At 39.0% G+C, this 17,099-nt stretch overlaps 1 protein-coding gene across 7 annotated transcripts in view; it reads left to right on the top strand.

The window, feature by feature from the left end:
* pde10a (phosphodiesterase 10A) overlaps positions 1 to 17,099 on the top strand; it is a 481,692-nt gene that overhangs the window by 407,149 nt on the left and 57,444 nt on the right. For all 7 annotated transcript variants that reach the window (XM_043696099.1, XM_043696101.1, XM_043696100.1 and 4 more), the window contains 2 exons: positions 10,741 to 10,824; positions 11,315 to 11,465. In XM_043696099.1, coding sequence (XP_043552034.1) covers positions 10,741 to 10,824; positions 11,315 to 11,465 — 235 coding nt within the window. The remainder of the gene's footprint in view (positions 1 to 10,740; positions 10,825 to 11,314; positions 11,466 to 17,099) is intronic.

Here is a 17,099-nt window from a genome sequence, read left to right as displayed (position 1 = left end):
AATGGTGATAATTGTATCATAACAATTAGCAATGCTAGAAAAGGACAAGAGGCAATCCAGAGTAAGAGTAATTAACTGAGAGAGAGCTGACTTGGTAGACTGGAACTAGAGGCTAGTGGGGAAAAAGTGTAGTAATGGGGAGGTGATGGCTTAGTGGCGTTATCATTAGACTATTAATCTGGAGACCCGAGTTCAAATGGTGGAATTTGAAATCAATTTTTAAAATGTCTGGAATGACGAGTCTAATGAATACCATGAATCCATTCGGAAAAACCTATCTGGTTTACTTATGTCCTTGAGGAAAGGAAACTGCCATCCTCACCTGGTCTGGCCTACATAAGACTCCAGACCCATTGCAATGCGGTTGACTCTTAACTGCCCTTTGGGCAATTAGGGATGGGCAATAAATGCTGGCCTAGCCAGTGATTCCCTCATCCTGCGAATGAATAATTTTTTAAGAACTGACAATTGATCTTCAAAGAGGAGATAATGCTGGCACAGAAAAGATACATTGTTTCAAAAGGGAAATGGAGGACAAGACAAATCTTGAACAAAAGGGGCGATAGATTAAAATTTTTAAAAATGTGCTTACAGCCAATGTCAAGTAAAAAAAAATACAGTTGAGAGCCAAGAGGAATCCAGTAAGTTCAGAAGGGAGGTGGAAAAGTATATCTGAGAAACTAAGAAAAGACTGGCAGCCAGCATAAGGGAATCCCAATGTCTTCAGTAAGCATATCAATAAGGGATGGCATAGGCCGCATTCGATACAAAAATGGGATTTACACATCGAGACAAAAGCATGGCTAAGGTGTTAAATGAATGTTTTACATCTATCTTTACAAAGATCAATTCTTTCAGACCATGGTGATAGAGGAGGCAACTCTGTAACTGGAAAGCTTCAAAATTGGTGAATAGATAGACTATCTATATTTCACAAACACTGGGGTCAGATGAAATAGATTCAAGAATATAGAAGGAAGTGAAAGTGGAAATTGCAGGGCCCTGCTGTAATTTTTCAGTGTTCCCTAGAATCAAGGGAGGTGCCAGACAACTTAAGAATTGCAGACTTTTATGCCTTCCAGAAAAGGTTTCAAGCATAATCTCTGTAATTAGAGGCCAATGAGTTTAACTTCAGTGGCGGGAAAGTTTCCAGAAACCATCATTCAGAATAGTATAGTAGTCATATGGGGAGAAAAGTGAATTGATTACCAAGGCTTTATTATCATTTGGCTTTAACTGAAGCGTCACAGAACATTTTACAGGAATTGGACTGTGTTATATGAGGTTTTATTAAGGAAATTTTAAACTTGCCACTTTATACAACCAACAGCATTTTATATGCTAGAAATAGAGATGGAAGTCTAAGGATCCCCAAATTAGAGGTTCAGATCTGCAATTAGGAAACGCAAAGCCGTTGAATCCGGTACAGATAAGGTTATCTGAGCTTCCTTTCATTATTGCAAAGAGAACAATATTGAGACCATCAGAACATTGTCCAGACTGAGAAGTCTTCAAGAGATTACTACTTTGAAGATCAGAAGATCCAAACTAGCTACAGAACAGGCAATGAGAAGAAGCTGGAACTAACAAGTATGAGGAATATTAATTATAACACTTGGAGGAAATTGGAGCTATTGAAATGGATTAACCTCCAAAGTCAAGGGCTTGGCATTAGATATTTTAAAAATGATAATATTTCAAATTTGTAGATCAATGCATCTTATAGTATCAAATTATCTAAGCTAATTAACAGCCTACTACTGCGATGTATCCCACTAAGACAACTTTGATGTATGGAATACCCCTTTTAAATAAGGAGTGCCATCAGTGTAAAGCCCCATTCAAGATGTGATCCCATATTTCTGGTTTATGTCCCTTTGTTCAGAACACTAGAATCAAGTGACATAATAAGGTTATGGAGAAACTACACTTGTATTTGGCAAATATGGCGGATTACTTATATCGAACCTCAGTTGAGAGAGAGAAGGAAAAATGTGGAAACCTGATGTAATATTTAAGGAAGGTTCAAAAACTGTTGTCAATGTAATAATCTGTTTTGAAAATGAAGACAATTCAATACAGAACCCTGGACCGAAAAAGCTAATAAATATAAGCACCTAAACGAAGAAATTATCAATTTAACAAGTGAAACGGAGCTTTCTTTCTTCAGATTTGTCATGGTTGTTGGAGGCAAACAGCTGAGTTAAACAATAACCTTTTGAATCAGTTAGGTATTCAGAAATATCAGTCCTTTGCTCAAGAAATATCAAGACTCATAATCTCTCTTACTTTAGAAATGCTGCAGATTTTTAACAATTAGTAAAAGACTGTCTATACAACAGAACTTTTATGACATCCTTAGGATATTATTTTAATATTGGATAGTTTATGGTTTTAATATTTATTCATTGTTTAGTAATTTAGAACATATTAGTGTTTTAAGATTACTGTTGATACGTAGTTTTAAGTACATTTTAGAATTTGATCATTTAACTAATAACAATTCAATTTTAGATAAGCACAGGTAAAGGTAGTGGGTAGTGTTAGGTGTTAATAATTAAATCTCAGAAACTACACATCGAATGATGTCAATATCAATGGTCTATAAACTAACCGAACAGTGTTACCTCACGCTGTAGTACAATCTGTCCTAGCTTGATGAGCTGCTTCAGGTCCATATGTCCCTACCCATCGCTGTATCACCTAGCTGTGAGATAGCTACATAGAGGTGACACATAGATCAATGAGCAACATTAAAATTTGGAAGAAGTACTATACTTAGAGCTAGTGTATTAAATTTACCAAATGCTTTGTCATCTATTTAGTAATGCACATGAATGGATAAACGAGATTCCCGCTGTTGCTACCTACTATCTAACGAAACCACAACCAGGGGAGTGGGCTTGGCAGAATCAGCAGGGAAAGGAGATCCTGTTGAGCTTAACTCTAGTCTGGCATTGTGAAGAGATATGAGAGGTGTAGAATAAGGGTCATGGGTAAATAATGTTTAATTAACAAAGCCAGAGATTTTTGAAGAAGTAAGAGAAAAGGTATATGAAAGTAATGCTATTGATATGGTATACACAGATTTTCAAAAATCTTTCATTACAGTACCACAGAACAGATTTGAGAAAAATTAAAAGCTCGTGGAGTAAAAGGAACAGAAGCTACATTGAATACTAAATTGACCTAGTAATAGGAAACACAGAGTATCGTGGTTAATGTATATTTTTCATGCTGGCCGAAGGTTTGTAATAGAGTTCCCAGGGATCTGTATTGTGACCTTTGCATTTCCTGTTATATATTAATAATCTGAATCTTGGCATGTAGTGAATGTTTGAAAGTTTGTAAATTATACAAAACTTGGGAACATCGTAAATTGTGAAGAAAATATATAGAACTCCAAAGTGATCTGGATAAGTTGATGGGCAGATAGGTGACAGATGAAGTTCAATGCAGAGAAATGCGAGGAGATGCATTTGGTAGGAAAAATGTGGAAAGTCAATTCAAATTAAGGGGAACACTACTTAAAGGGTGCAGGAGGAGAGGGAGTTAGATATATATGTGCACAGATCATTGAAGCTGGCAGAATAGGTAGAAAAAAGTAATAAAGCATCAGTCAGGACATAGTACAAAAACAAGAAGGTTATGCTGAATATATGTAGACACTTACTTGACCTCAGTTGGAGTATTGTGTATAATTCTGGACACCACACTATAGGAAGGATGGGAATGCTTTGGAAAGAGTACAAAAGAGAATTTCAAATAATGGTTCCATGGTTGAGAAACTTCAGATATGAGGATAGTTCGGACAGAGTGGACTGTTATTCTTGGACTGAAGAATGCTAAGAGGAAATCTGGTAATTTTCAAAATTATGAGGGGTCAGGATAGAAAAGATCTCCCTTTAGATTAGAATTCTCTGTGGTATAGGGACAAGTTGTTCTTGTTCATAAAAGAATTGAAAATGAGAGGGCACAGATTTAATTATGAATGTGATATGAGAAAACAGCTTGCCACGCAATGAATGGTTGAGGTTTGGAATGCATAGCTTGAAAGTGTGACAGACAGAGGAAATTGAGGCTTTTAAGGGAGCATTGGAAGATTATTTGAATAGAAAAAATGTACAAGGATAAAAGGAAAGGGAGGTGAATGGCACTAAGTTATAACACATGTTGGAGAGCCAGTGATGACATGACAGACCAAATGACCTGCACCTCACAGCGCCAGAGACCCGGGTTCAATTCCCGACTCAGGCGACTGACTGTGTGGAGTTTGCACGTTCTCCCCGTGTCTGCGTGGGTTTCCCCCGGGTGCTCCGGTTTCCTCCCACACTCCAAAGATGTGCAGGTCAGGTGAATTGGCCATGCTAAATTGCCCGTAGTGTGCGGTAAAGGGGTAAATGTAGGGTAATTAGGTGGGTTGCGCTTCGGCGGGTCCGGATGGACTTGTTGGGCTGAAGGGCCTGTTTCCACACTGTAAGTAATCCAATCTAAAAAAAAAATAACGTTTCTGTGATTCTATGACTATCAGGTGAAGCCTGTGGCTTACTCACCAAAGCACAAAGTGGATAGTATGCCATCTTCAACCAAATCTCAATTGCCCAATAAGACACTAAAATTGCTGTCAACACATTCAAAGTGTGAGGAGTAATTTGTGAAGTGGGGTTGACATGTTTGAGGCCCTGCTAGGGGCAGCTGGATTGTTCAGGAATACATAGCGATTCAGTAATGTCACACATCTGTCATCCAGCTGCCCTTCATGTGGAGCTCATACATTGATCAATAATGCCATTACAATCTTCATCTCAAGCAATAATGACCATTCCATTGTTATTACAATTCAATCCTTAACATCTCATTGATCTCTGAGGTAATCACAGCATAGTTTAAAAGTTTACCAATTCACAAACAATTTTCATATGTCCCATGGCTGCACAACATATCTGAGCGGCAATCTTTGCTCACTGAATGGGAAGTAAGAAAGAACAAGGCCTGTTATAATCAGTAGGGTGTTATAATCAGTGGTGTCAATCTTGGGGCATTGTGAGGGGAGGTGTGAGTAATGAGGCTGTGGTTCTGACAGACTTAACCTGTCACTGATGCTTGATGAAATGGCTAGTTCTTCAGGCCTCTGAATAAAGTGAAATAACTCAGAGGTCCATACACACTTACTATGTTGCCCTTCTTAGAGGCCTCCATGCATAATATATTGTTGCCTCATTTGGGTTTGTTGTGGCTGTTCAGGAACCACATCACAGAAAAGTTTTTCTCATTCTGATATTTTCCACATCATCCCAACATATTAATTTCTGAATTCATTCAAGAACTAGTGCAATTGTTCCTTACCATATACAGAATACGCAGGAGGAGGTAACATTAGTAAACTCCTCCAGCCTTCGATCCAGTTTACTAAATGTCTCTGATAAGCTTGATTGCTGTTGCTGTGCCTGTCTGTGCATGAACTTATAAATTGCCAATGCTATCTTTTGCCTGGCCTGAGTTGGTGTCTGGTCTCTGGCCACTCTTATGAGTGCCTGCAAGCTGAAGCATTTTCTTCTTCTTCCGTTTGCAATGTGCAACAAACATATAATGCAGCCCAAGCTTCTGTCAGGGCCATAGCGGAATAGACTACAGGACCTCTTAAGTTTAAGTTTGAATCCTGCAGAGCATTGTAGAATAGAGCAGAAAAGGTTTCCTGTACCATTGTGGCATGCTGTATCCTTCACAACTGGAGCTGACAATCAGAATAAGGATTAGAACATAGATTGTGAAGGACATCGAAGGTAGTGTGAGAAATCAGTGCTTTGCTGAGTACAAGAAGCCAAGAGAGCTGAAATGAAATTTGTTTCCTTGGAAGTTTGTTCTTCCTTTCATTGTGTAACTTTCTATTGGTTATGTGGCAAGCAGTCCTCGCTTAATGTAAAATACACATGGAGCTGGTGATTTTTGCAATTGTTAACTTTGGCTATTGCTGAGTAAAATGCCTCCTTACCCACCTGATTGTAGACTTGGTATCTTCAATCAATCCCTTTTCAAGTTTCTACATATTACAAGCCCTACTGGCCATTAGGGAAACATTGCAGTCAGGTGGCTCTAAGGTTCGGTAACTCTTAAGGCTTCAATTATCAAATGTCAACCAGGTGCTGTACAGTGAAGCCTGGTGTGAAAGGCAGGTGGTTGAGTGGAATCCTGAGATGTCTCCGTACATTGAACATTTCACAGTTAGCATCATCTGCTAAATTGCCCTGAAATTCTTGACCATCCTATATTTAACCTGAGATAGGCAGTGCTTAGTGCAGCTTCTCTTGCCAGACCACTGCGATCTGAGGGAGAGTGGACATGTGAATTGTCCATTGTACACTTCCCAGCCTTGGGACGCTTTCTTGAGAAGCTAATGGATAGAATGAACCTTTCCCTCCAAAGATGAGTGTTATCACTGATTCCATACTGTTATTCATAAAGTAAGTGAATACTTAATGAATGGAAAATTTGTTCCTAGCACCCAGACCCTAGCATAAACCTTGCATGTTGCGTTTAACTTTAGTGTTGTCCACATTAAATACAACACTTTGGCTATAGTCGTCAACATCACAGTTCAAAGATCCTCGATATCTGATGCTATCTGCAATCAAGGGGTCTGTAGCCTGTGAGAGATGAGAAATGCTTGGCCATTACAATATCTTTCATCCTTGTGATACCTGAAAGGCAGCTCATTTTCCACATGGGTGCAGCTTAACCAGGTCCAATGGTAATAAAGATGCTGGAGCAGACATTTTAAGTGCACAAGTCCATATATACTTCTACAAAAGTATAAGATCGTTTACAGTGAAATTTCACCCATGCTCCCCACGTGCCTTTATTGAGTTTGTTTATAACTTTGCTTCCCTCTCGCTGCTTCTGGTGCATTCCCAACTGTTGCAGCTGGGCTGGAGGAACCCTGCCGTGTAGTTGGCCCTGTTGCCTTGAAACTATGAGAGAGTCATCTCAGGGAGCATTTGGATCTAGAATGATGGCAAAAATGAGAAATCAGCCCCTGAAAACAAAAAACATTAGCCCTGAGATACAAAAAAAGCAGCCCCCAAGAAAATCTCAAAGAGAGTCATTGGGAGAAGAAACATTGTTTTCACTCTTGACTACATGGCTAAATGTAAACAAATTCTGCTACCTGATCAACAGTCTCAAATGAAACAAAGCTTAGTGCAGAGATATTAGCTTGTCTAGGTAGTGCTGCTGCTACATTTTGAAAATTTCAGGCAAAAACCCCAAGTTGAGAATTACCTCTTAATTATGAAACAGTAATGCCTGCCTGTGTATGAAATGGGCCACTGTGTGGTGCTGAAAATTGGACTACATACCAGAAGTAGAAATGCAGGTGGAATTCATTTCATATGTGATGGTGCGGAATGATCCTAGGTATCACTTGTCAACATATGACTACTTTCTAACTCAAAGCATCTATGGTAATGATCAAGTGAAGTTGACTACAATGCTTTAGTCCATGTTATGAGAATAGATGCTTCTGTCTCCCAAACAATGCACTGTATGGAGACAAAACCAAAATTGCTTCAATAGCTCAGCTGGTTTGGCAACATCTGTGAAGAGGAATCCAAGTTAATGTTTCTGGTGCAGTGACTCTTCCCCAGTTCTGTCATGCAAGATGGTGGGGATCTAGGCAGCTTTCGGCCTCCTGTGCCCAGGCTTGTCCACCTTGTCTGCATTTTTCTTTTTCCTCCTACCCCTTTTGTTCCCCCAAATTTACTGTATAAAGAGAGCTGTTTGGCAGGAGGTGACTGCGATTGGCTCCGGAGCAGTGGTGGTGCCTTCAGAGGCAGTGCGGCTGCAGAGTTGGTTGGTCAGCTTGTGAAGCCTGGAGTGGAGTCTCGCTTCCAAGTGGAGTGGGTCTCTGACGGCGGTCCAACATGGACTGGTGTAGCCCAAAACAGGACACTCTTGGCAACATTGAATAGGCTGGAAAGCCAGAAGTGGGACACTGACAGTGGTATGCTGAAGCAGTAGCAGTGAAGGAAAATGTTGGACTCTATTTTTTATTCTATGAATGGCGTTTATGTACATGCAACAAGTACACGCTTTTCACTGTATTTTATATAAAATGCACATAACAATAAAGGATATTCTATTTTTTTAAAAATTAAAGAAAAAACTATTTTACAAGGATTCATGCAATTAAGATATCAATTCATGCCAGATTGATTTAAATAGCTGGGAACAGTCTGCACAAGTTTATACTAATTTGGGTCACTGTCTCCAGTATGAAGCAAGGTGATTTGAACATCTGCATCTTCAGATTCACACAGAAAAGCACCATCACTGGAAGGTGCTTGCAGCTGTCATCCTTGTAATGGTAAAAGAAGACCCTTGATGCCCTCACTCAGGTTAATTGAGGTGAAGAGTCCAATTATAACATATCCAAGTTTGCTAACAGAGTTGGGTTGGGAAGTATACTGAGGACACAAAGAGGCTGTAAAGGGATATAAATAGGTTAACTCAATGGGCAAGCACATAGCAATTAGAATATGATGTGAAGAAGTATGAAGTTATCACTTATAGAAAAAAAAATGGCAAAACAGATTTATTTTTAAATTTTGAGTAATTGGAAAATGCCGGAATTCAGAGCGAACCTGGTGTCTTTATACATGAATCTCAAAGGGTGAATATGCAGGTACAGAAGGTAATTAGGAACGTAAATGATATGATAGCCTTTGTTTAAAAGAGATCAGAGCATTAAAGTGAAGAAATCTTACCAAATGCTTGAAACGTTGGTGAGATCACAGGTTGGAGTATTGTGTGCACTTTTGAGTTTGCTTACCAAGAGAAGGATGTACTAGCCTTCGAAGAAATATGAGAAAGTTGACTAGACTGACTTCTAGAATGAGGGTATTGTCCTGAAAGGAGCAATTGTGTAGATTGAGCCAAAATTCCTTGTTATTTAAAAGAATGAGGATTGATTGCACTGAACCATATAAAATTCTTAAAGTACTAGATGCTGGAACTCTCTCTCCCTTGCTGGACGAACTAGAATTAGGAATCACTGTCCCAAAACAAGGGATCAGTCATTTAGAACTAAGATGAAACATTTTTGTCTTGAATCTCTGGAATTCTCTTACCCCAAGTGTTTTAGGTTCTCAGACATTGAATATATTCAAAGCAAAGATTGATAGAATTTTGTATATGGGGAAATTAAGGGAATGATAAAACTTGAAGCAAAAGGTCAGCCGTGATTGTATTGAATACTGGAGCCGGCTCAATGGACAAGGGCATATTTTGCTTCTTTTAAGATGTTCTTTTATCCAGTTCACTCTGCTCATCTAAAGCCCCAAGCCTACTTTCTTTCAGAGTATAATTACTGCTGTTATTTCCTACCATATCTTTGACAAAATGATGATAGCTCAGTGGACTGGGACATTTGGGATGAGTCGTATAGAGAATCAGGAAAAACAATGAATTATTATTATTATTATTATTACAATACTAAAATCATATTCAGCAAAGAAGTTGTACTGAGAAATTGGTAGGATCTGCGAGCTTACAAGTATCCTAAGATTTAAAAGAAGTGACTAGTGAGATAGTTGATGCGCTGGATTTTATTTCTCAAAAAAAAATCCTTTGATTTGAGAATGGTCCCATCCTATTAGAATATTGAAAATGTCACTCTTTTATTCAAAAAGGAAGAGAGATGGAAAGCAGGAAATGACAGACCACTTAGCTTAACATCTGTCATCATGAAACTGTTAGAAGCTATTATGAAAGAAGCTGTGGCAGGGAACCCAGATATGGTAAAGGTAATCGTGTGCTGTGAGTGTACTGTACTGTAGTAGCTTTCCAGAGGCCTTTGATAAGGTGCCACATTAAAAGTTATTGCAGAAAACAAAAGTTCATGGTTTTGGGAGTTGACATATATTGACATGAATAAAAGATTGGCTTGCTTAGAGGAAGCAGAAAGTATATGTAAATGGATCTTTTTCAGGATAACAAAATGTAATCGGTAGTGTGCCACATGAATTAATGCTAGGTCCTCAACAATTTATCATTTAATCAATGAAAGGGCAGCGGGTGTGGTTGCTAAATAATTTAACAGCACTAAGGTAGGTAGGAAAGTAAGTTACGAAGAAGACACAAGGTGATCACAAAAAGATATTGATAGGTCAAGTGAATGGACAAATATGTGGCAAACAGATTATCACATTGGAAAATGTGAAGTTGTGTATTTTGTCAAGAAGAATAAAAATCAAACATATTATCTAAATAGTGAGAGATGGCAGAGGGATCTCGGTGTTAGGAGTGTGAAATGTGGAAGCAGAGTCTGTGAATATTTTTAAAGCAGAGATAGATTCATTCACCTTAAGCAAGGGATTGAAGTGGGAGTTGGAGATGGTCGATGTGGCTAAAGGAATCAAGGGCTATGGAGAGAAAGTAGGAGTGCGATGCTGAAATTGCACAACCACCTATGATCACGTTAGATGGTGGTGCAGGCTCAAAGGGCTGAATGGCCTACTCTTGCACTTTTTTTTCTCTGATATCAGCTTGGGCAGGAATGTGGATATGAGGTTACATTCAGAACCTCCATGATCTTGTTGAATGCTGAAACAGACTGAAGGGGCTGTATAGCCTTCTCCTCCCAATTCACTTATCGCTTTTGACAAATATTTATAAATATTGACAACTTCTGTGGAAATACCAATATATTGTACTGATATTCCATTTTATATAATTTTATCTCAGGTTCCATTTTGATATCACTCCCTATGAGGATCTCTGGCCAACAATTTTTGTTTATATGATTCACAGCAGCTGTGGAAAAAACAGGTACAGATAATAAAAAAGATCAGTTTTTTAAATTAGGACAGAGAATCTTGACCAGTCACAATGGAGATGAAATCAACATTCTGTTTTTGTAACAATAATTTTGTCTTAAAATTGTATCATTTTTGATGGAAGTTCTGGATAAGTGTCTTCAGCTTAATTCACCAGTATAGCAGTTATGCTGCGTTTGGCGCTTTATGTTCCATTATTAAGCCCCAGTTATCCACTTGCATGCCACTACAGTGGGTAGCATCTTAGTTGTCAATGAAATTTATTGTTGGTGAGCTTTCATAATTTCCCCTGTGAAAGTTGTCTTAGGTTTCATAGAAAATTAATGATAGGTATTTCATCCAACCCATTAAAAGCAACATATGCTATAGAATCCTGACAAATTACAAAAAGATAATGTTAACTCTTTGGTATCTTGGATCACTGACATTTCTAATCTTTATTTAGTTGCTGTCTTTCTGCTTCTGCTTTCTTATCTGTCTAGCTTTGATCTGGAAAAACTGTGTCGCTTCACTATGTCAGTAAAGAAAAACTACCGCCGTGTGCCCTACCACAACTGGAAGCATGCAGTCAATGTGGCACATTGCATGTATAATATCCTGCAAAAGGTTCAAGGGACATTCTCACAACTAGAGGTAGGTGAATGAAATGTTTGTGCCATTGCCCTGGGTATGCACCTCTCATGGCCATTTATTCACATGTATTAATCTTAAAGGCAAATTACAGACCCAACCAAATAACACCGAGTTTAAAAACAACTCTTTAAAGTGGAATATTTGGATGATTAAGAAACACCTATGTGAATTATGAATCCATTACTCTTTTATTATATAATGATCCAAAATGCACCTTGCTGAAGATTATTGTAATATGAAGCATTTTATTAATATCCCAATTGTATGTGCAAAGACAATTCATGGTACATTATTATTTTTTAAATGTGGGTTTGAAAGTGGAAGAACCATGTATAACTAAGTTTGATTTGTATTTATTGTGTGTTGAGAGAGGAAAACATAGTTCAGTTTCAGTTTAAAATTATTCTGTCAGTGGTGATGAGGTGGCTCAAGATTGTTGACCCATCCAATTATATTGAGGGCTTACATTAGAATAGAGCTTAATGTTAACAGTTTGGTGCATGAGAAAAAAGGAGAGAAAAGAAAGAAATCTGCTGCCTTGGGTCAGGATTCTTGTATGACAGGGGATAGAACCATCCAGAGTGTCATGTAATAAGTGCAGTTTCAGTCAGAGTGATAAAAAGGTGCTATTAGTTTAGTAACTTTCAAAAACAGCCAACGTTGGCAGAAAAATGTGAAATGTATGAGGAAATGTAGCTATGAAATGCAGTGTGCCTGCAGATACTAGACATTGGAGGTTGACATGCTAAGCTAGTAAGAAGACTGGCCAGAAAACTACTGGAAGCTGAGTGTACAGAAAACCCAAGTGTTTTTCCTAAATGTAATTGAAAGTTAGTAAAAAGGAAGAGCCAATATAGCCAGGCCAACTGAATCAGGAATTGTAAAGTGGAGTCAGGTTTACCCTTAACTGTGATTTGTGTTTCTATAAGGTTGTAATTGTGAGTAAAAGGATTGAAACTTTATTTTTGACATTTGTAATTATAGCCTTTCAGCTAGTTCATGTACAGCACACCATATTTTCTGTTTTTCTTTTGCGTAACAAAGATTCATGTTCCTTTGATAAGAATACATTGACAACACCTTATGAATATGTTCAGTGACTGACCATCATGGTGAATGAAAACAAAAATAAGATTATTGATTAAGCACATCGACCTGGACCCAATATACCGACCACTGCAACGGACAGCTGGAACTGACAAACGGAAGCGGCAGATTCAAACCACTACAAATGCCGGAGGAAAGATCACAGAAGCGCTTCACAGGAGGCTCCCAAGCACTGAGGATGTCACCTAGACAGGGGACGAAACGTCTGCAACACAAATTCCCAGCTCGGCGAACAGAACCACAACATATGCAAACCTGCCGACAACTAGAAGATACTTGATCACAAGCCATTGCAAAATTAATAGTAATGAGAGAATAAACAGCAAAGCACCTCACATGCAATTGAGCTGTGTAAGTCTTGTATGTATGTAGAACAAATTATGAGGGATAAATATTAATGAATGGTCTATTTTTGTCTTTGAATTTTATAGGGTCAGAATTCACCAGAATATTCTGTTTGACATAATGTAGAATGAAATGTGATAATGGAGGAACATCTTAAATAAGATTCCACCAACACAAATTTAGTTTGGCCCAGGCTGTTCTATAAATGTCTTTCTGGCACTTTGAAATGATGAAAAACATGAATGACTTAATGAACAGAGGTCACAATTTTAAAGTTAACGATCCTTACTGAAGATGGAAGGTGAAGAAACAATCTTTCCTTTCTCCCCTTCAGAAGGGTGGAAATATAGAACAAACTCTCCAATAAAGCAACTATTGCTAATAAAAATCAGAAAATGCTGGAAAAACTCAACAAGTCTAGCAGCATCTCTGGAGAGAAAGCAAAATTAATGCTTCAGTTTTAGTGACTCTTCAGAACTATTCGGATCTTTTGTAGAAGGGTCACTGAACCCAAACTGTGAACTCTGCTTTCTATCCACATTTGCTTCTTGATCTGCTGAGTTTTTTCCTGCAGTTTCTGATTTTGTTTCTGGTTTTCAACAACCTCAGTTTTTTTTTGTTTCATTGATTTTTTTTTAAAATTTACTCGTGGCACTGGGGCCACTGACTGGATCTGCATTTATTGCCAGCCCCCGGTGCCACTTGATAAGTGTGGTGAGCTGCTCCAGCCCTGAAAAATGGCTGGACATACTTTTACTCCTGCCCATGACAATAAGAAGGACCACAACACATTAAATCTGTTGTCATTGGTTTGAATGTGAGTATAGAAGGTTTGGTTAGTAAGTTTGCAGATGACACCAAAATTGGTTGTGTACTGGACAATGAAGAAGGTTATCTCAGTGTACAACAGCACCTTGATCTGATGGGCTGAGGAGTGGCCGTTGGAATGTAATTTAGATAAATGTGAGGTATTGCATTTTGGTAAGGCAAATCAGGGCAGAACTTATACAGTTAATGGTAGGGTCCTGGGGTGCGATGTCAAACAAAGAGACATCGGGATGCAGGTTCATATGTCCTTGAAAGTGGAGTCACGGATAGACAGGGTAGTAAAAAAAAGGTGATCTTGAAGATGATTTGTAGCGCAGTTAATGGATCAGGTTGTTGGTTTGCTGACTGAACTGGTGTGTTTGTTCTCAGATGTTTCATCATGCTCGGTAACATAATCAGTGGGCCTCTCGTGTTCTGTCCCACTTGCTATTTATCGGTTTCGGTTTGTTGTGGTGGGTGATATCATTTCTGGTTCTGTTTCTGAGGGGTTGGTAAATGGGATCCAAATCTATATGTTTATTAATGGAGTTCCAGTTTGAATATGAGGCCTCTGGAAATTATTGCACTTGTCTTTGTTTGGTCTGACCCAGGATGGATGTATTGTCCCAGTCGAACTGGTATCCCTCTTAGTCTGTGTTTATGGATACCAACGATAGTTGGTCATGTATCCTGGTGGCTAGTCTCTTGCCAGTTTATCCAATGTAATGTTTGTTGCAGTCTTTGCAGGGTATTTTGTATATGATGTTTGTTCTGCTGGCTATGAGTACAGAGTCCTTTAAATTCATCCGTAGTTGTTTTAGTGTGGTAGTAGGTTTGTGGGCTACCATGATGCCTAGGGGCGGAGAAGTCTGGTGGTCATCTCTGAAATGTCTTCGTTGCATGGTAGGGTGACTAGAGTCTCTTGGCGTGTTGGGTTTTCCTGTTTTGGTCCTTTGTTCAGGAATCAGCGGACTGCACTTATCCGGTATCTGTTGTTCCTGAATACATTGCATATGTCTTTTTCCTTTGCTTCTCGTAGTTCTGGGGTGCTGCAGTGTGTTGTGGCTGGTTTGAACAGTGTCCTGATGCAGCTGCTTTTGTGGGTGTTGGGAAGTTGCTTCTGTAGTTGAGTATCTGGTCTGTGTGTGTGGCTTTCCTGAAAATTGCTGATCTGCAGCTCTCCATTGGCTTCCCACTTTACCATGACATCCAACCAGGGCAGTTGGTTATTATTCTCCTCCTCTTTGGTGAACTTTATACTGGTCAGGATGTTGTTTGTGTTTGTGGGTTTCTTCTAGTTTGTCACGCTTCATGATGAGAAAGGTGTCATCCATGTAGCAGACCCAAAACTTGAGCTGGATCATGGGAAGGGCTGTTTGTTCACACTTCTGCATAGCTGCTTCTGCTACAAGTCCTGATATTGGTGATTCCATAGGTGGAGCACTGTGCATAATTGGAAGGTCAGTTTATACTTAGTAGTTCCTAATTGCATTTGCCATTTCCTGGCTAACTATTAATGTATGTAAGTTATAGTTGTATGTCTTCCTAATGCTGTGCCTCAGAAGGTGGTAAATGGGAGTTATTGAATATTTCTAAGTCAGAGGTGGACATGTTCTTGTTAGGCATGGGATTAAGTTTATTATGATGAGAGTTGGAAACTGCAATGGATCAGCCATGATCTTATTGAGGGACTGCACAGACGTATGGTCATCTATTGCTGATATTTCACATGTTCATATGAGTCAGCATTCTGTGAAGCTTCTGACTCAATCAGAGTTGGAGACTTTTTTGGAGGGTTCCAGATGTCAATTGCTTTTTTGAAAGTAGCAATGTAGTGAGGACATGCATCTTTCAGGTTAAGTTTCAGTCTCTAACCATCCAGAGATCAGAAAATCTGGACTATTAGGACTAATCCCTCAAGATGAACAATTCAAATATTACTAATTCTCACAACCATGTCTTGGATGCTACAAATAAGCAGGACTACCACCACAGTACTTTTGCAAACTGGCGACTTCCTTCCTTTTACCCAAACTCAAGTTGCAAACATACAGGACCTACAAAAATGTTCTGCCAATTTATAGTAACTTCACGGTGCTGTTACGCTTAAAACCAGTCCTTCATTACTACTTAACTACTCAATCTCTCTCTTCGGTCTACAAAACACAGGACATCAACTCCCAACTTGGTGTTTCATGCCCATTAGTTTGATGTTTACCTCCTGATCTGCTACTGTCACTTCTGAGTTGTCAAAACCATACCTTTTTATTTTTCTGTGTTCTTGATTGTAGATTGAATTGAAAAAAAGGACTTTAACCACAAAGATTTGTTGAAAGAGTTGCTCCACTTTTTTAAAAAAAATAACTGCAACTCATTGTAAGTTATGTTTACGCTGTTGCTTTGTTCACGCAGTCTAAGGAAATTGGTTGGAAATGGACTGGCAACAGGGAAATATGATTCTGCTGATTGGTTTGTGCAGTTGTGACCAATTGTATGACAAAGATGATAAGTCTAACAACAACTATCTGGCTCCTGACTGGCTGAGCAGCTTTTGGGTGTACATGACAGTGGCAGACTCGAGAAGGGGTAAATGTAAATCTTCAGTAAAGTGCCTAAAGGCTAAAGAGAGACAGTGTATTTTCCCTCACCAGTTGTTGTAAGCTATGGCCTTTAACTAATAATTAAGAAACTTTGCAGTTCACGTACCAATTGCCTATGTCTTCTGCAAAAATAGTGAAAAGAACTAGCAGAAAGCTTGAAGAATAGAAAGTCCAAGCAAGCAAAAGGATCACCTCAGCTAACCCTGTGGACTGATGCCATTGAACTGCTTTCCCAGCCATTTTTCCCTCCACTCATAATGTCAACGTTTTCTTGTCTGTCTGTAAGTGTGGTGTAGACAGTTTTAGAAGGAGGTTAATTTTTAACTAGTACAGCTATATGTTACTGTAGGGGGTGGTGTAATTTTTAAATCATTAACTGTTGTAGTAAGCACATAGTAAGTACAAAGCCACCATTTTAGTCTTCTCTACCTTGTAGTAAGCACGAGCAGACACTCCCCCAGATTTTCATGAATGGAACAATGGAAACAGCTTTCCTCGTGGCTGAGGGACCGCCCACAACCACGGCTGTACATCATCATCCATATAAGGGAGAAGCGGGGAACTCGAACACTGATTGGCTGGGTGAATAACCAAATAATCCCATCCATCAGGAGGACAGTGGGGAAATTTAACACTCATTGGCTGAGACAGTAGAAGACCCCGCCCACTCCTACATGTATATAACGTGCGGGGATGACAATCTGTGTGTGTGCCTCGTGGGAAGCCATTGAGGTAACACCCGGTTCTGCAGAACTGAATAAATAGTTTTGGACGA

The sequence above is a fragment of the Chiloscyllium plagiosum genome, chromosome 9 (assembly GCF_004010195.1).
Source record: "Chiloscyllium plagiosum isolate BGI_BamShark_2017 chromosome 9, ASM401019v2, whole genome shotgun sequence".
Taxonomy (NCBI): domain Eukaryota; kingdom Metazoa; phylum Chordata; class Chondrichthyes; order Orectolobiformes; family Hemiscylliidae; genus Chiloscyllium; species Chiloscyllium plagiosum.
The sequence above is the reverse complement of the archived record's forward strand: the minus strand, read 5'-3'. Positions and strand labels throughout refer to the sequence as shown.